Genomic DNA, 20,638 nt, shown 5'->3' with positions numbered 1-20,638 from the left:
AAAGAATGCACAAAGCACAAGCTGACAGAAATAAAGAAATTGGTAGAGTTGGTCTTGCAGAGCACCCTGTGCTGGCTCAGATCCCTGCTCCTGCCCTCCACAGCAAGGACCTGTTAGCATGGCACAAGGAAGATGCAGCACAGGCTTATCAGCTTCATCCCTGTGCCAGATGCTGTTGGGAAGGGCTGGAAATGCACCTCCAAAGGGAGACAATGAACCCACCCTCCATGGAAACCATCACAAACCAAACCCTGTGTGGCTGTGTAAAATAAAGGCTCTTAAAACCTGCTGGAGTCCCCAAAAGCAAACCTGACCAGAAAACCCTCTCTGCTTCCCTCTGCAGCATGGCCTGGCAAGCCAAGATCCATCTGAACCAGCTGCACTGCACTTCCAGGCTCAGAGCCAGCCATGATGACAGATTTCCATATAATTTATCTGCTAATGACATTCTACAGGGCCCACCATGGATCGTGGGCTGCTGCAGGCACAGGGATGCTGCAGCTGATGCTGCTGCTGAGGATGAGCTTTGGTGAGGATGTGGGGCTGGGGTGCAGGAATGCAGCTGTGAGGAGGAGCTGCTCTGGCTGCAGGACACAACTGACACAGAGCCCTGAACCACAGGACAGCATGGCCAAGTTTCCCTGTGCTCCTGGCACAGCCTTATCCTGCAGTTCCTTACTACACAAACATGTGTCCCAGTGTGTCCATCAGCAGAGCTGTCTCCCCTGGCACAACCAGCCACCAGATGCTGTTTTTCCTCCAATTTTGGCTATGTTTCTCTCTGGACAATTTTTCATGGAAAGGAAAAAGGATTTTTCCCCTCTCAAGTTGATGATTTTGTTTTAAAGTTGTCCATCTCATTCACTGTTCCAAGCTTGCTCTGCTGCCCAGAGCCTCCAGCCCAGATCCAGCCCAGACAACTTTCCCAAAAACCACAAAAACTCAATACTGCAGGAGAGGGAAGGAGTATCAGTTGAAAAAAGCTTCCTGCTATGTGCCAATCCAAGTGCCAACAGAGATTCTCTCTTCCTGGCCACCACACCTGCAGAGAAGTCCTTGAAAACCAAGCTCAGAGGCTTGACTATTGGCAAATAAAAACCCAATAAAACACCAACATTATATTCCTTAAATACTCACAGTTTTCAAGCCAAACTCACTTTTTCTCTGGACTATCCTCCACAGAAGTACATTGCAGCTTCTGAGATGACTTCCTACTCTTATTTTTTTCTGTAACTAGTATTACAATAGTTCTGCTTTTCTGCATTTTGCACTTATCAGCATTTCCCCCCCCACCTCATCCACATGGAGCAAATATTCCCTAATTGCAGTTTTTCTCCTCCAATTACAGTTCTATAAACCCAGAGCATTTCCTGCTGCCCGAGGCTGCATTGGTGCTGTGGGGGGAGGCAGGATTTTGGAGTTATTTTGACTGTTGCTGAAATATAAGGATGTTTTTGTACATCAGAGAGTGATAACAAAAAATTTCCTGAAGTGCTTTCAGCAAATACTGACTCAGCCCAATTCCCTGTGCCTCTGAGCATCTCAGCATCCTGGGCAGGGGGAGATGCAGAGGCCCCACAGCTCCCCACGTGCTGCTCAACCTCTGAGCCTGAAAACTTTTGACAGCTTCTCCTCATAATCCACAAACACAAGCTGACAAGTGCAAGTTATACTCGGCATGCTGGGGATTTGAGATGATATTTAGAGCCACAGCACTGCCAGGGTTTGATGTGTGAGAGCCCTCCCTGCTCAGGATCATCCCCTGGCTCCAGCTAACAAACCACCCTGCCTGCATTTATTGTCAGCTTGCTCTTAGAGTGGAAAAGCTGCAATGTTGTATTTTGCTCCACACATCCCACTCCTGGGGCTTGCTGTGCTGGTGAGGAACAGCCCTGACTGCCACAAAAACCCACAAAGGCAGGAGTGAAGGAAGGGGGGACCCTGCACTCACCTGGAGGTGGGACAAGGATAGGGAACTTGCAGCTTCCCTCCAAAAAGTCCAAGGGGCTCAAAGCCAACCCAAACCCCATCACCAGCTGCATTTCAGCTGCTGCCCCAGCTGCACTCCACAGCTGTGCAGGAATTCCTTTGCAGTGCTGCAATCAGCCTCACATCCCATTTCCCAGCCCACTGCTGCACCCCACCCCTTGTAGGGGCAGGAGAGCAGGGGGGTCCCACGGACAGCAAGCAGCACCCGGTGAATGCACTCTGTGAAAAGCTTTTCCTGTCCTCATTCATCAGCTTTTTGGAAGCTGGGGGTGCTGTGGAGAGGGGCAGCAGAGGGAGGGGCAGCCCTTACCCTGCAGAGCCTCCTTGGCCCGTGCCAGCTCCTGCTCCTTCTGCGCCAGCTGCACCTTCAGCTCGGTGGCCGAGAGCACCTCGGGGGATTTGCTGCCGTGTGTCTCCTCCAGCTCCTTGCTCAGCATTTCCTTCATCTGCCTCAGCAGGTGAACCTCCTCCTGCAGCTGGGCCACCTCCTCCCTCAGCAGCGCTGGAGGAAGAGCAGACACAATGTGAGGAAATGAGCGACGGCTCCCGGCACAGCCCCGCGCCCCCGCTGCAAACCCAGAACCCAAACCCCGGGGAAATGCTGCTGGGGGCTCCTCCCTGCTGGCAACACTGCTCTGCACAGCCCAAAATCCCTGCCAAGCCGGGAGTGCAGGAGGAAGAGGATGGATGGGATAGGAGGGAGGTGGGGAGAGACCATTGGGTGATGGGTTTTGCGTTAATAAAATAAAAATAGATGTTAGTATGTAATAATAATAGTAAGGAGAAAACAAGGACTTCCTATCCAAACCACTCACTGACAGGGCTGGGGTCCAGCAGAGTCTGGGGAGCTCCCACACATCTCTGCTCTGTCTCCAGCCACCCACATGCTCAGGGCACACTCGACAAAACCACTGTGAGACTGGAAAAGGGAAGATGATGCTTCCATACACAGCCCCAAACCCTGAATTTTGCAGATTTGCACCAGTGACTGCTCACACCTGCAAGCAGCTACACTGGAGGATCATCCTGGCAGAACCCAGCCACGTCAGGCACTGGAGGAAACTCCAGCACCTTGTTTCCTACAGCTGCACCCACTGTTCCATGTAATAAAGCGATTTTTTGTTATTTCCACATTGCACCCATCACCCTCATCCTGGCAAAACACTTTTGGGCTGTGCACATGCCACTGCAATCCTACCTCTGAGTATGGCTTTGCTTTCCCCCTCCTTTAAAAACAGGTGCAGAAAAGCCCTTATGCATCCCAAATTGGCTTATTGATTTCATAGACTCATGGAATGGTTTGGATTGGAAGGGACCTTAAAGACCATCCAGTCCCACCTCCTGCCATAGGCAGGGATATTTTCCACTAGACCAGCTTGTTCTAAGTCCAACCTGGACTTGAAAACTTCCAGGTATGGGGCATCCACACCCTCTTGGGTTGGCACTATGGACACAGGGATTAAAAATGATCCCATCAGCACACAGGTCACAGTTACCAGAAAACGAAACAGAAATTAAAACCAAACACCTCCTCTCTAAACCACTGTGCTTGTGCCCTTTAACCAGTGCAGCAGTGAGCCTGGAGGACACCAAGTGGACACAGACCATGGGGATTTCCCCCTTTTTTCCTCCTCAGGTCCCTCTGCATGTGCATGAACCGTTTCCTTCCAGCAGTGCTGGGAGGTGACACCAGTGCAGGACAGGGAGAGGCAGCTCCCCCCGGCAGGAAGGCAGAAAATCTGCTGCACATACTTGAAATGCTTCCCAAATGAAAACTGGCAAGGCCCCATTCTGTAAATTATTTAGCAATAAAGTCACTAATGAGGAACAGTCGAGCTCCGGGCCGGGGGGTTTGGTGCAGCCCAAAGTGCTTTATTGAAATCCGTGCAAAAAGCAAGAACTGGAAAAGGCTGAGGCCAACAGGATCTTCCCCAGGGATGGGAGAAATGCAGTGTGTCCCCTGCAGCCTCTGGGAACCCTGAGAGGATGTGAAGGGCTCACACAGGGTGGAGTATTTATTGTGCAAAACTCACCAGTGATCTCCCCAGCCACAAAATTCCCCTGCAGCCCCACAAAATATCCCTGGTTACAACAAATTGCTGCTTTTTTATTTTTTTTTTTTTCCCCACTCATAACCGATTTTCACCTTTCCTTACATGCTACTTCCCCAAAGGGTATTCCTAGGAAAAAAATTAACCAGCAGATGAGGATGGAAGCAGGGCAGCTTGCACAGGAGTGACTGATCCCAATGGATTCCTGCAAATTGCAGCATTTTGGTGGGAACCAAGAAAATCCCCACACAGCAGGAAGTGATCTGGGAAAGGGACAAGACCAAGGACAGACAGCCCAGAAGGAATTCTGCAGCCAAGAAATCCAGAGGGGTCCTTTGGGCATGACCCAAGGTGCTGTAATGCACTGCCCTGTGCAGCTCCCCAAAAATGCACTGATCCCTCTGGTCACAGTTAGAAACACTGAAAAAAATCTGAAAAGCATCTCTCCTCCAAAACAGGCAACAAGGGACTTTCATCCCCACTTAGTACTCCTGATCCAGGCAGAAACTGCTGAAGGATTAAAATCTCAGATCTCTGAGAAGCTACAGATGTAATCTGGAGAGAAGCATGCAGCACCATGCTCTCCACACTGCTGGCTGCAAGCCAAAGCCTGTGGAGAACCTGAATTATTGATCAGCCATATATCCAAAATTCTTACTTTTTTAGACATATAATTTGAGATATACACATATATATATATATATCTGTAGAAAAAAGGATTATGCTTTGCAATATACGGTTATATTTGCTACATTTATATTATTATATATATGGCAAAGCCAAATCTGGTTTAAATATATATATATAAATATCTGTATATAAAATTGGAAAGCACAATCCATGCAGCCAGGGTTTGATAGGAAAATCCCTCTTTCCAACTCCCTCTCAGGGCTCCTGCCAATGTCATGGAATCACAAACTGGTTTGGGTTGGAAGGGAGCTTAAAGCTCATTTTGTTCCACAGGGTTGGGCTGCAGTGGTGATTTACAAATGTAAATCTTGCACTGATCCCCTTGAGGAGATGATGCTGTGGGGTGCAGGGGGGGCTCCTTTTGAGCCACTGTGGTGTCCAGGTGTTGGCAGAGACACCTTGCACCACCCCAGGATGCTCCAAGCCCTGTCCAACCTGGCACTGAACACTTCCAGGGATCCAGGGGCAGCCACAAACTCTCTGGGCACACACCTGCAAATGACACTCACTTGTGTACAGGATTTCTACCACTCCAATGCTCCCCCTGATATTCTGCACACCAAAATCACACCAACTTCCCCACTCAAAGCAAATCCCTCCCCAGCATGGGAGATCTGCTCTCCATCACTCCCCTCCAAGCTTCCATCCCACCTTCCCAGCACCTCCTGCTCACAAGGGTCCTATGGAGAAATCCCACATTATTGGCATAATTTCCATTAAGAGACTCAGCTTCAAAGGGAAATTTTATCTTCACTTTAAAACAGGGGGGAGGAAACCCCCAGTTGCTCTGCCAAATTTAAGCACCTAAATAAATGACCTGAAACATGCTGTTTGCAGGGAGCTCTTAGTGATCCTTACAGAAAAGTTCCAATAGCTGGGAAAATGGGGTCAATTATTCAGGAACCTCATTTCAGCCTTCATTTCTTTTACTTACAGATGGCTGAGGGAGAATTTCCATGTGATTCCTGCAAGCTGGATGGAGCTGTGCCTCTACTTGAAGCTGCAAAGGAGTCTGAAGTGAGCATCAGCTCTTTCTAGAAGGCACCAGGGCTCAGTGCCCCTCACAAGGGACTCCACACTGCCCCCAGTATGATGCAAAAGAAATCAGAAGATAATATTTTTATAGGCTTTTTTTTTTTTTTTTTTTTTTTTTCAGTTCACCCTTGCAAGTGTCACTATACCAGGGTGCAAAGTTAAATGTGCCATTAGGAATCACCTCCCAAATGCAACAATGTAAATGTAAAAAATGTAAAAAGCTTCCACAGCACTTTTACCTCCAATATTTTTATCCCTTTAAAAATTTCCCTCCTCTTTTTAACCTTTTTTTTTGGGGGGAGGGGGGAATTGGGTGCCTTTCATGTATTACCTTGCATGGACAAGCCCCATCACTCATCCCAACCCCTTCCAAATCTGCTGCAAGTGGGCAGAGATGAAATTAATGCAATTCAAACACTTCCCAGAGCAATTTATGGAAACAACCATTCTCACTGAAATAATTGGCTGTTAATTATATTTTAGTTGATCACATTAAACTTCCATGACACTGCTGGATTCTGCATCCTTTATGCTACAATGATGGGTGTTAACAGACAACACTAATGAGATTTTTTTTGGTTTTTAAACTGTGGTGAACATCTCCAGACAGCATTTGGGGCTGAAGTTTCCACTCCTGCTCCTGCAAATCCCATCTTGGACTCCTCTGGGCAGCAGACCAACTCTCCATGCAGCAGCAGAGCCTTTTTCTGGCCTTGGAACAGGCATCACTTTAAAGACATCCATTTAAAAGCCTTTTTTTTTCCATGTCACTCAGCTGACACGACTGCTGTACATGCATTTCTGCCTTTGGAGGGGACATATTAAAAATGGATGCAGAACAAACGATGGGGCTCAGTGGGTGAATCAGTATCTCAGGTGAAAGCTGCATTTTGTGCTGCTTTTGTGAGTTTGACAGTGAGATGGTTTTTGCTTTGCTGAGCACAAGTCAAGGGTGTGTTTTTATCCAGAACATCAGCAGGATAAATATACATGTACACACACCTCTGTCCCAGGATGAGAAATGCAAGGGCCATAACCTTATTAGAAAAAAATAAAGGTTCAAGACTCAGGGATGAGCTGAGTTTGTATTTTGAAGAGCATCTCATCACCTCAGATTTTTAAGTAGCTTAGTAGACCTCCCTCTTGCAAAGGTGCAGAAAGCTGGAGAGGGACTTCTGACAAGGGTTTTAAAATGACATTTGTAAATCACCACTGGAGCCCAGTCCTGCTGTACATCCCAGGCACAATCTCTGTGACACTCCATGACCTCAGAGGAGCTGCTGGCACCCAGTGCTCCTTCCTGGCTGGGTACTAGGGCAGAGCCTCTTGGACTAATGAAATAAATTTTGGCTTTGCACACCTATCTCTTACTTTTAAATAAGCTTTTATTTCCACCCCATGGTGCTGCTGCAATGCTACGAGTGAGCTGCCACACCTGACCACAGACAATCCGTAATAATTCCAGGGAATAGCGTTCACCCAGTGAGAGCAAATCCTGCAAACAGCACTGCCGAGCATTTCCCGAGTTAGACACACATGGTCACAGCTGTGGGACAGAACCCCCAGGCACACACACTGCCCCACATCCCATCACCCAGCCGGGGCAGGGCGTGCACAGACCACCTGCTTGCCAAGGTACCCCCATGTCCTGGCATTCCCCACCCAAAAATGAGGATTATTCCATTTGTAGTTGCCCAGTCCCTGGTGTGCCCTGGCCACACGCTGTGTCTCACAGGGGTGTAAGCGAACACTGCCTGATCTAAACCCCTGTGCAGCCGGCGGGAGGGTCAGAGAGGGGCTTGGTGGCCACAGGGCTTGGTGGCCAGGCTGGGGGATGTGGTGGCCACAAGCACACAGGGCAGCAGAGCCACTGGCCGGCGGCTCGCAGCCCTCGCCAGCCCCCGGCTCGCCCCAAGTTCTCCGGGACACGACACGGACCGCGGGGCACCGGGATCCGCCCGCCGCGACCCTCCCCAGCCCCGGAGCCCCGGGCTGGCCCTGGGCGAGGGGACAGCACGGCCACCACCGCCACCCTCCGCACGGCCACCACCGCCACCCTCCGAACGGCCACCACCGCCACCCTCCCCGCGGCCACCACCGCCACCCTCCCCGCGGCCACCACCGCCACCCTCCCCGCGGCCCCGGCGGCTCCCGGCGTTGTTTTGTTCCTGCCAGGAGGAAGCGGAGCGAGCACAAAGCGAGCCAAGGGGGAAGCGGCGCACGCCGGGCTGCGAGCGCTGCCGGGGACCCCGCGGGGACCCCCCTTACCTGCGTGGGCAGCGCGGGGGCACAGCGCCCTGGGCGCAGCCGGACAATGGGAGCGCGGCTGGCAGCACGGCCCCGCCTCGCCCTGCTCCTGCCGCCGCTCCCGCTCCGGCTGCATGGCGGGCACGGCGGGCCGGGGGCCGGGAGGGGTCCCCGGGGGGGCGGCTGCTCGCCGGCAGCGCCCGGCAATGCGCGGAAGTGCGGGCAGCGCTACCTGCGCCGGGAATTTGACCTCTCGCCGGCCGCTTGATGTCACGGCTCGGAGGAGTGGCTCTGCCCCGCACGGTGCGCGGGATGGGGGCCCTCAACTGTGCCGGAGCCCCGCGGCCGGCAGGAACCGCGGCGGAAATGATTCCCGGCTGCGATCACGATTCCCGGCTGCGATCGTGATTCCCGGCTGCGATCGTGATTCCCGGCTGCGATCATCCCTCGCTGCCGCCCCCCGAGCGGCCCGAGCCGCTCCATCGCCGCCGCTCCGGCCATCCCCGGCCAGCACGGGGGGAAACTGAGGCAGGAGGGTGGCGAGGCAGCCCCCGGGCCAGCGCACGGCTCGGGGCAGCTCGTCCTCGCAAGGCAAACAGAGTTTTTTTTCTCGCAATGCAGCTGTTGCTTATTTTATATATGAGAGACAAAGCAAAGCCCATTGAGAACGCAGAGACCACCTGACTTTCTGTGATAAAAGCCACATAAAAATACACCAGAGCAAACAAACTCTCTGAAACACAGCACGCTGGTATAGTTTTTTCCATAGAATCATTAAGGTTGGGAAAGACTTCCAAGATCAAGTTCAACTTTTAACCAAATAGCACCATGGCCACTAAAGCATATGGCACAATGTCACATCTAGTTGTTTTCTGAACACTTCTAAGGATGAAAACTCCACCACTTCCCCTGAGGAGCCTGTTCCAATGCTTAACCACTTCTTCAGGGAGGAAATTTTTCATAATACGAATATTTTTGTTCCCTATGGTCCATGGTGCACTATTACCTGCCCTCACCCTGCTGTCTGGGCTGCCTGTTTCCAAGGCCCCATAGCAGACCTGCTTTATAAATTGTGAAAGAACTGGGCAGAAGCCCTTTGGGTTTATGAATTTGTTGTCTCTACACTGTTAACTTCACTCGATGAGCCCTGCTGCTGGCTCGGCAATGCTCTGGAGGCAGCCCCAGCACACTGCACACCTCTTGCTCTGCCCAGGAAGGCAGCGCTTGCACAAAGCTCATAAAACACAGTCCATGTCAAAAAAAAAAAAAAAAAAAAAAAAAAAACCCCACACCACATTCCTCTTTACAACAGCACCAAGCCTCTGCCAGCCACCGTGTGAAGACGCTCCCCCGCCCTACCATCAGCAGCATCCCAGGCATGGGGAAACTGAGGCACACCCCGTGTCCGTGGGCTTTGACGTTTTGGGGAAGTGGGTGACAATACAAGTGCGGGAGGAATGAGCTGTCCTGGCGGGGAGGGGATGCACCCACGGCCACCCGAGTCAATCACCCAGGCTGTCACCCAGCCCGTGACCCTGCTGAAGGGAGGGGGCACTGCCCTTTCCCTATCCTAGCGGCTTGGGAAGGGAAAGGGAGCGGGTTCAGCTGTGCCAGGAGCGCTGTTCCCAGCGCAGGCTGGCAGTGCCACCCGGCCGGGCTCGGCTCTGCCGCCAGGTGCGCGCTGCCATCACCCACCTCAGCTCCGGGAAGGCCAGGAAAGCTCCGGGAAGGCCAGGAAAGCTCCGCGTCACCTCTCATCGCGCCCTGTTTGCACAACTCCGCCGCGATCAAGTCGCAGCGCGCCCGAGCCGACTCAGCTCGCAGCTCCCCACGCGAGCCGGGACGGCCGCGGCACCTGCGGGGTTAATCCTGCCCTGTACGTAATCCCTGAGCAAAGGTAACCGTGTGACCTGGAAGGTGCTGAGTGCCGTGCCCCGAACCGCACAGCGAGAGGCTCTCCACGTCACAGGCACTGCACAAGCCCAGAGCTGCCCGTGGAGCCTTTCCTGGCACAGGTGAGCACAGGTGAGCGAGCGGAGCGCTGGGCTGGGCTCAGCTCTGGCTTCTGCTGACTAATGGTGGCCCGGCGGCGTTAGTCACAGCCGCAGCACTGTCCGTGTGAGACTCTGCAGCTCGGCTGCTCTTTGACCCAGGATCCTCCTGCCCCTTCCTTTGGGATTAATAACCCCTTTAAGGCACATGGGAAAATGGTGCTGCTTCAGTCACAGACGGCTCATCCTCGGGGGGGTTGTGTGGTGGCACCAGGCTCTGGGCACTGCGACAGGCAGCAGTCACCCTTTGGCTGTGCTTAAACTGGGTTAAACTCTCCTTGCTCTGGTTCAAGCCATTGCTGCGTGGCCAGGGTGGTCCCTGGCCTTAGCCAGGCAGAAGCAGAGGTCAGGGAGGTGTTTCTGTCCCCGGAGTCACTCCCTGTGGATTCTGGCTGCTGCTGGTGCTGGGAAAGGGACAAGTGTTGCTGTCAGTGCAGATGGGTCTGGCCCTTCATTAATTAGCCAGACTCATTCAGCCTTCCCTAACCAAGACCCTTCTTCAGCAGCAGGAGATCCTTCCCATCCAAGCCTGGCTCTGAAGGTCTCTGCAGGCTGATCCAAACTTGACAAGCCCCACCAGAGTCCAAACTGCATCGTGTGTCCCATCTCCATTTCCTGGGCTTGGAGGTCTCACCAGGGTTGAGACCTCCAGCTCTGAAGCAAGCAAGCTACAGGTGGTCACCACCAAAATTGTTCCAACTCTGCCAGAAATCCCAGCCATCACCCCACCAGAGATGGGCAACAGACCAAGCTGGGGTCAAAACATTGTCCAGCCCTGGCACAGACTGCCCAGGGCACTAGTGGAGTCCCCAGCCCTGGAGAGATTTAACAGATGTGGATGTGGCACTTGGGGACATGGGGTAGTGGTGGCCTTGGCAGTGTTGGATGATCTTAGAGGGCTTTTGCAATCTTGATGTTATGATTCTGTGAAAAAGCAACTCAGCTTCAGCACTGCTGCTCCAAAGGGAACAGCTCTCCTTCCTTACATCATGGAACAGGAGCTGGTGGCTGATCAAATGCAGCTGGTGCTGTGTGTCACTGCCCTGGAGCACCAGCACTGCAACCTGGAGAATCTCTGCACAAGGCCACAGGTGCATCCCTGCACCTCCAGACAGGAGCTGGCCCCCTGCAGGACAGAGCTCCATAAAATCCACTGCAACACAAAAATCTGGAGACCTCATGCAAGGTCTCCTGCTTCAAAATGCCACCTGCTTCCAGGAAAACTTCCTACAACTCCTCTCCCACGGCCATGGAAACCCCCCTCTGCATCCCCCTCTTTCACAAAATAAAGATAACAAAGTGAGGACATGTTTCAAAACAGAGCTGATTTCTTTTTTCCCCCCGGTTTCTCTTTCAAGGAACAACTTCTCTCAGAAATGACAGATTTTTGTCAAACATTTCACTCATGACAAATTGGCATTGTCATCGAGGATAGTGCTTGGCTGGGAATTTTGGAGGTGCTTTGGGAACCTCCATCTGCTTTTACTGAGTTCAAATCTGACGAGGTGAGGTTGGAGAATGTAACAAGTGAGGCAAGGAATAATTAACATCGATCTGGCTCCAAAACCAGAGGCGGTGAGAGTAATTTTCATTGAGGAACTTGGCACTGCTTAGCACCTCCTCCTCCTCCAGTGCTGCCAGAGTATTTTAAGCTCCTGAAAAATCACACGTGCATCACCAAGAGTTCTTGCAGTTATTAATGAGAGCCTCAGTAGAGAGAAAAATTTTAAATTTTTTGTTAGCTCCCCACCCAGGCCATACACAGCTACTGTTTTAAAGAGGCAAAGAAGCCTCTTGTTTTTTTTGGGGGAAAGGGCAAGCATGTTGGTTCCAATCTCATTTGGGACAACTTCCTGAGCTCATCACAGCTTTTTCTATTGTGTTTATTAATTTTATCACGAAGATTACAGTTATCATCACAGACATTTTATGCTTAACTTCTGGGTTTTTTACAATACTTTCATTCAAATGCTAAAAGGCTGTAATGAGACTAAGATAATGGCCCAAAAATATAAATGACACAGATCAGAATAGGGGGAAATTGGTTAAAAAGGAAAACAAATAGAAATTATCCATCCTAATTTGCATTCAAAGGAAGTAACTGGGGAAATGTGGAGAGGGAAATTTCACCTGGTACCTGAACCCAACAGAACCTGCTGCAATTCTGCAACATCTGGATGCATCTGCAAATGTCACTGACTCCTCCCTGCCCTCCCCAGCCTTGTCAGCACTGATGAGGAGAGGGATGGACAGAGAGCTGCACGTCTGTGGCTGTGGAGGGCCAGGCTGGGCATTGATCAGCAAAACGTGAGTTCTGCAAGAGCTTTGAACCACTGAACCCCACCAGAATCAATATTTTCCTTTCTAAAACAATGCTGGGGGGAAAAGCACATCTCATATAGATTCAGTGTTATTCTGGGTTTTACATTATTCATTGAACCTCATCCCATGTCATGCTGCAGTGAATATATTACCATCTATGATGATACAAAAAATTACACGACTCCTGCAAACACCCGATAAAGTGTCAGGCTGGGCTGCTAAAGGAGCTGCAATTGCTCATTAGCAAGGTGTAATTACACTGCCACATGCTGGGGCTGTGCCTGTGCCACCAGCCACTGCACAGGGAAAGAGAAGGAAAATAATAATAATAATAATATTAATAATAATAATAAATCAGGCAACAACAAACCCAAGAGCTGTGTGGTGGGTCTCAAACTTCAGAAAACAATTTCTTGTTGAAACCTTATCTCCCCCACAGCACATCCAGGAATGTCACTGCAAGGCCACCAAGGGTCACAGTGTCCCCAGAGCCTCCCAGCTCAGCCCACCCCAGCAGGGATCATGGGGGCACTTGGAGGGAACAGGCTGCATGCAGAGAAATATCAGGGGAAATGGGAAATCTGTGGGGAGAGGTTAATGATTTATCCCTGTGTATAAATGTGCTGCTGTTTCTGAAAATGGCTTTGCAGCCTCAGTGCCACGTGTGATTCAGATGGGGCTGAAGGTGGGGAGCTTCACTCTGATATTGGCCACTATCTTTATACCCAGGTATTATTGCCTTTTAAAATTACTTTTTTTTAAGCTGCCCTGGAGCTTCCACAGAGTTTCTAATGCTCATTAACCACTCCATGTACACACATACACACACATATATATATCAGAGAATTCAGTGCAGAAAACAGGTTTTTATGACACCTATGACACCCACACAACCTGCTGCATTCATCAACACAACCAGAACTTACCCAAACCCAATTTCTACCCAAAACCTGCCACTCACCAGCCACAAGGCTTGTTCATGTGCACAGACTCCAAGTGATGCTACAGCACAATTTCTGGTTGCTTGCAGGAATTGCAAAGAAGAAAAAAAAAAAAGTGGGAATAAAGCCTGGCTGGGATGGCTGAGATTTGTGAGGCAGGTAGGAAAGCCCAAGGGGCTGCATGGATCAATGACCCCTGAGCCTGGACACATCCCATTCCCCTCCTGTCACTGTGTGTATCAACAGAATATTTATAAATCAATTGAAAGCAATTAATCAGCTAAAGAAAGATAAGGAATAATGAAGAAAAGAGATTAGCTGGCGATGCACAAACAGGGCTCCTCTGGGGAGGAGCTGCTGTGGTTGGAAGCCTCCTCTGCAAAGCCTATTAGCTCCACTTTAAAAAGAAATTTAAAAGAGGCAACCTGAATAATTAAAAGGAAGAGTTAATGGTTCATGCTAACAGTTGTAAAACCTGCAGCAGCCGTGTTTGTTAACCAAGGGGACCTGCAGACAAACCACTGCTGCAGCTGCAGCCCCACATCCCTGCATGGATCCAACATTCCTGCATGGATCCAACATCCCTGCATGGATCCCAACATCCCTGCATGTATCCAACATCCCTGCATGGATCCAACATTCCTGCATGGATCCCAACATTCCTGCATGGATCCAACATCCCTGCATGGATCCCAACATTCCTGATGAATCCCAACATCCCTGCATGGATCCAACATTCCTGCATGGATCCCAACATTCCTGCATGGATCCAACATTCCTGCAGCCCCACATTCCTGCATGGATCCAACATCCCTGCATGGATCCCAACATTCCTGATGAATCCCAACATCCCTGCATGGATCCCAACATCCCTGCATGGATCCCAACATCCCTGCATGGATCCCAACATTCCTGCATGGATCCCAACATCCCTGCATGGATCCCACATCCCTGCATGGATCCCACATCCCTGCATGGATCCAACATCCCTGCATGGATCCCACATCCCTGCATGGATCCAACATCCCTGCATGGATCCCACATCCCTGCATGGATCCCACATCCCTGCATGGATCCCAACACTCCTGCATGGATCCCAACATTCCTGCATGGATCCCAACATCCCTGCATGGATCCCAACATCCCTGCATGGATCCAACATTCCTGCATGGATCCAACATCCCTGCATGGATCCCAATATCCCTGCATGGATCCCAACATCCCTGCATGGATCCCAACACTCCTGGCACCATGGAGCCAGGCAGGCTCACCTGGAAGCCAGGGAGGTTCACCTGAGCACTGAGAGCTGCATGGGGACACCACACTGCTGGGGTCACTTATGTGGCCAGCTCTGAGCTGAGTCACAAACAATAACAGAGAAATGACTCCAGGATATGAGGAGAAGCCTCCAGTGATGTAAATCCTAATATTACCCACCCAGTGTATCCCATGGTAGCTTTCCAATCACCAACACACTCATTGTTGGCTAAGCCAGGACTAAATATATATTTAGGTTGGTTGCCAACTGAAAAATTAATCTCTGGGCAGGGCAGTCACCATTTCTGCCTTTTTCTGTATGTTTTCCTACTGATTTTCCACCCTAATCCTTCCACACAAAACTCTGGGGAGGGGTGACTCAGGGCAGGACCAGCAGCATTTTCCTTGGCTGCACTGCTGGCAATAATCATTTATTTCACACCCAGAAGATGCCAACACCAGGGCTGGGTTTAATCCAGGACCAGCAGCACCATGATGGTACCACTAAGAACTGGATGATTTGGGCCAAAAAACTTTCTGAGCCTGCCACTTCATTTTTGAGGAGAACCTGAAAATGTCCCATCCCTCAGCTGTGACCTGCAGCCTGGAGATGTTTGTGAGGAGCTTTCCCAAATTTATGGGGAAATTTGCAGCCTCTCCAGTGCTGTGGGATCCCACCTGAGAGCTGGCAGTGGGTGGGCATCTTAATCAGGATAACCCACTAATTCAGAGGGTTAAACACAGCATTTCAGTGCAATATTTGCCTTTTTTCAAGTAGTACTCAACAAAATTTCCAGGTCAGGGCTGGAGCTCATGGTTTTTTTTTTCAGAGGAGGAGGGTAAACACCTCCCCACCTTCCTCACCAACCTGCAAGGCAGCAATTTAACCTTCAAGGTAGAGCTCACATTCATTTAGTAACAGCCCTTATCTACAGGCTAGGACCAGAATAATTCCACTGGGAACAATATACAATATATAACAGATAAAAATAACTGTACTGCAGCATGATGGCACGAGCAGCTTCTTCCCTGCCCATGGATTTATGGCAGGTGATGGGCTGGCAGCAGGAAAACTACCCAAATTCTGATGCTTAGGAGGATAATGTTGATTTAACAGGATAATGCTGGTCTTGGCAGGTGAATCCAGAGGCTGAGCCCAGTGCATCCTGCTCCCACTCCATTGCCCTTCACCCTGAAAATCCAGAATCATGTTTCAAAATCCTTATTTTCCCTCTCTTATTTTTAGTATTTTTTTTAAAATAAATGAAATAAACTTGAAGGTTTTTCCAAGTGCCTAAGAGAGACAATATTTTACTTACCAATTATGCACTACTTACTAATCTATGCCTATTATAACTTTTCACTGCAAAGTTTGTTCTAATCTGCCAGGAGGTTCAGGACAAAAGCTGAAGACCTGGAGATTTTAAACCAATTTTTTTCCCCACCAAAATCTTAATATTGCACTAAATATCACAGCACACCTGACTGTGATGAAACAAATATACTCACACCCATAAAATCACAGAATGGTTTGGGTTGGAAGGGATCTTAAGCTCATCCCATTCCACCATCCTTCCACTATCCCACTATCCCAGGTTGCTCCAAGTCTCATTCAACCTGGACTTGGCTGGGCAAAAAACCCAAACTGACCCCAAATGAGTACTGGAAATGAAGTTTTTCAGTCTGAAAATGAGGAGGCAAATGCCAACCAGCACCAAAAATATCTTGTTTTTCTGAAATACCCACAGTATTACTGGATGGGAGTATGGCAATGGGTGGTGTAAGGCTGCCCCATCTATTTTACACACATTTCCAAAGGCAGGAAAAGCCATTTAAAGCTGGGAGGGCTGCACTGGGTGCCTGCCTGGAATTAAACACCACGCCAGGTAGCAAAGTTAATAAAAGTGACAGCTTTTTATTCATCTTGGCTTGTGCTGCAGTGCTTGGAGGCAGCAGGGAGCTGCTCTCATGGAGTTATCAGGGCACTGCACCAGGCAAACCTGGGGCTGGGAGAAGAGAATGAAATAGAAATTTTAAATGAAATAAAATAAATAAAATAAATAAAATAAAACCAAAGGGAGCAGCTGTATGTCAAAGCCAGCAGCACAAGCCCAAGTTCTGGCAGCATCAGGGTGGGGACACTTGGGACTGGAGCCCTGTGGAATGAGCTCAACATTCTGTGGATTGACTCTTGTTAGGGTGAAAAAACCCCTTTTCCCTCACAAGAGGTGTGAGGATGCACTGAAACTCAGCTAAACAGAAAAAAAAAAATTAAAAAAAGGTATTTTATTTCCATCCAGATGAAGCAAACTATTGATGCTCCCTGGGGGAAACCACTTTGGGGTTTCTGGGGGAAACCATGGTCTGTGTGGAGAGCCCAGGAAGTGGAGCATGGCAATTCCTGCAGCAGGTGAGTGAGCAGGGAGCAGGTGAGAACATCAGGCTCCAGGAAAACACGACCCCAGTGAGCCCAGCTGCTGCATCGTGGCTGGAAATTATCAATTTGATTTTTTAAACTGCACTAAAAGGTCTCCAAGAAATACCCTCAGTGCTTGGTTAAGGTCACAGGGGATGTACAAACCCTTCCATGCCCTTGGTTATGGAATCCTAGAATGGTTTGGGCTGGAAGGGACCTAAAATCTGCCACAAGGAGAAATCCTGGCTCCAACAGAACATCCTTGATATTCCTGAATCATCCAGGGACAAACAGGGCAGGAGGGAAGGGAGGTGGGATGGGAGTGAAGAGGAAGAGAAGGGAGATGTTACTGGAGCAAAGCAACAGCAGCTGCTAGCTTTCATCACTTCATCACAAATCTCAGTAATGATTGCATCTGGATTCTTCTTTTCTTTCTTCTCTTCCCAAACTAATTTTTTTTTTTAAACTCAGACTCATGAAAATCTCATAAATAAATTTCAATGACCAGTATAGAAGACTTTCATTTTTCCCCATGTGCTGCACAAGGCTCAGCAAGCAAAGCTGATAGCAGGAACCCTTATCCCTTCCACATAACCCAAACCATGATTTTCAAACAGCCAGAGCTAGAAAATGAAAATAAGCAACACATGATCCTAGGAGACAGGTACCCAAGAAGCAATTGTATTAACTCAAAGCTAAATGTGATCAAGAGTCATAATTCAAATATGGGTTTTCAGTGTGGTACTTGAGGAAGACAAAAAAGATGTTATTTCCTGCTATTTATTCACATAAAGGTTCAGAAATCATCCACCTTTTCACACTGCCCTCACAGGACCTCTCCCAAGCTGTGCCCAGCACTGGGCATTCTCCCAGAGAAAACATTGTTGTACTGAAAAAATGAGGCCAATAATAACAAAAAAATACCCAAAGCAACGGGGGGATTTGGAGGAGATAAAAAAAAACACAGGCAAAACCAATTCTTTCTACTTTGTGCAAGTGTGTGGGACCAGGATGGGAGAAGGGGCACCCAGATGACTCCAGGATTAATTTTATAACTGGGAAAATTAAAGAAATAACTGATCATGCACACACTACACACCCACTATCCCCCCCACACTGCTGAGCACACCCAAAAGATTTCAAAGACTCAAAATTGTTCAAAACTCTTTTTACTTGGTAAAACAGGGATTTAAAAAATAAAGTATTTAGCTGTTTTGTGCTGGGACAGGATGCTGGCCAAGTCCCTCTCTCTGGGAGATCAGAAGAAAAAGAATCTAAAATTCAGGCTGGGTGAAAGGGTCTCCAAATCAATATTTCTAAATATAAAAGTCTCAGCAATGCCTTAAATAATTCAGGAGCTTCAGGAGAGGCACAGCCCCAAGTTGAGCCACTTTTGGTAGCTGCTCTTTTCACCAACTTCCCCCCAGCTATGCCACAAAAATGATGGAAAAAATCCCTTTATTTTCTTAAGGGAGATTCATCCTTGCACCACAGTCCCCACAGGAGTACAAATATTTGATGCAATCAGAAAGAAAACAAAACCATCCTGAAATGACAACTGAGAGGGAAACAATCTGGGAAGTTTTAACCTTCAAAATCTGTCTCTTAATTCTGCTTGTGATTCCTGCAAAGCAGAGCCTGAGTGGTGTCTGCTCCTGCCTTACAAAAGCAACTTGAAATGGGATTTTAGGAGAACATGACTGGGCTAGAGTTAATGCTATTAAAATTCAATGTGCAAAGACAGCCCATAATCCCAGCTGCTTTTTGGGACAAGAATCCCATCCCAGCACACAGAGATTTGGTGCTGCTCGCTGCTACTGACTTCCTTTTATTGGAAAGGAAAGAAAATAAGGGGAGAAGGATCAACAAGGAAAGCCAAAGCTCTTGGGCACTTCCAACACCCACAGCCCAGCAGGCAGAAAGGAAACTGCTGGCAAGCTGAGCTCAAAAACACAAAAAACCCAGAGATTTGGAGACAAAACCATCCCCTGGGCTGTCAGACCTGCCCAGGCCTGGCTGTGTGTGCCTGGAGAGCTGCAGCACAGCCCCAGAGCATCCACAGCCCAAAAACACAGAATATTCCCCCCTCAGCCCTGCAGCACTGCCCTGGGAGCTTTGCACACCTGATCTCCCAAACTTGCTCCTGATCCTGTGCACCTTCATCTCCTGCACACTCCAAGATCTGCATCTGCAGGAGACACTGAGGGACCACTTAAGAGGAAACAAGTGGAAACGCAGTCACTCTATTTATACACACAGACTTTTATTTTTATATTTTTTAATTTTTTTTTTTTTTAAGCACATGGTCGAACACTGCCTTGGTTTTGCACCAATTAATCCTACAGCCAGAGATTTTCCTCTGTTCTTCAGCCACTTGCAAAATCCTCCCAAAAGATTGCTGGGGGTTATAGAGGAATTATTTTGGTTAGTGAGCCAGTTATTATCCCTCTGATAAGAGGAGCTGATCTGGGTGGAGAGACATTGGCTCCACACTATTTGCAAGGAAAAATTAAAGCAGAGATAGTGGCAGGTTTGCTCAGCTCCTGCCTTATCTCCAAAGTGTGGCAGAGATATTATTTGATCCAGCTCTGGCCAGGGAAGGAAAGCAGGGCTCCAGGGGAATTCAGAAAAGACAGTTTTTCCAGGCATTGGCAGCTTTAAGCACTGCAGAGAAAATGAAAATACAGCAACAGAGGTGTGCAGGGGAACCTGCATGCTGAGAATTTTGGGAAAAGACACCTGGAAATTGGGTGTCCTGTGACTAAAGTTTATTATATGGCAAAAAGCACCTATAAACCACAGCCCTGCAAGGTGTCATCAATTCCCTTCCTTAGTGGATGCAATCAAGCTGGACAGACTGAAAACAGCCCTGAGCAGCATCTCCAGGGAAAATGTGTCCAAAAGAAACTCTCCTCCTCCTTAAGAGCTATAAATAGGGCAGGACTGTGATGCTTTACACTCTTGTTTCAGTTGGGATCCACTGGGAAATGATTTGCAGTTGAGGAAAGATTTTTTTTTTATATTTTTATAACATTTTATTTTTAGATTTGGGGTCACCAATCAAGCTCCCTGCAGCAATTCATTGCCCTGAGCCTGGTTTTGAGAGGGCAGCAGCACACAAAGCTCTCCCCAGCTTGAACAGAGGTGAGGATGTGGTGCAGGACAATGAGTCACAAAATCAGCTGTTCTCTGGGAACTGCATCTTTGGGGGCAGCTGATATTATTTGGGCTAAATTATTTCACCTTCAGGGGGGTTTAGAAGCCTTCACCACTCTGCAGCAGCAGCACAAAGAGATTTACATGCAGGAGTCTCTCCCTAAATATTCTCCAGGGAGGAAAAGAGTATCCTTGGGAAGATCACACTATTTTAAGGGTATTTTTTAAATTTTAAGACATGTTTTAATCCAAATTGTCTGCACCCAAGGACCAGACAAATGGCATTTGCTCCAGCCACTTCTCATGGTCTGTGCTGTCACAGCAGAGGAAGGGAAGAAAAGCAGATCAAAAGAGCCATGTAGGGAAAATAATGAGTTTGGATTGTACTGGTGGCACAAGGAACAGGGAAATCCATACATGATACTGAGCTTCTTTTACCTACTACTGGGCTTTTGAGTACACCAGGTATTTGAGGAAAGATAA

The 20,638-nt window shown here is 48.9% G+C and overlaps 1 protein-coding gene across 2 annotated transcripts in view; it reads right to left on the bottom strand.

Annotated features, from left to right (window-relative positions):
* The window catches only part of KAZN (kazrin, periplakin interacting protein), a 198,234-nt gene that overhangs the window by 12,224 nt on the left and 165,372 nt on the right, over positions 1–20,638 (bottom strand). For both annotated transcript variants that reach the window (XM_079326147.1, XM_079326148.1), the window contains one exon: positions 2,300–2,491. In XM_079326147.1, the coding sequence (XP_079182273.1) occupies positions 2,300–2,491 (192 nt within the window). The remainder of the gene's footprint in view (positions 1–2,299; positions 2,492–20,638) is intronic.

The sequence above is a fragment of the Erithacus rubecula genome (assembly GCF_903797595.1).
Source record: "Erithacus rubecula genome assembly, chromosome: 24".
In the NCBI taxonomy this organism is placed as follows: Eukaryota; Metazoa; Chordata; class Aves; order Passeriformes; family Muscicapidae; genus Erithacus; species Erithacus rubecula.
The sequence above is the reverse complement of the archived record's forward strand: the minus strand, read 5'-3'. Positions and strand labels throughout refer to the sequence as shown.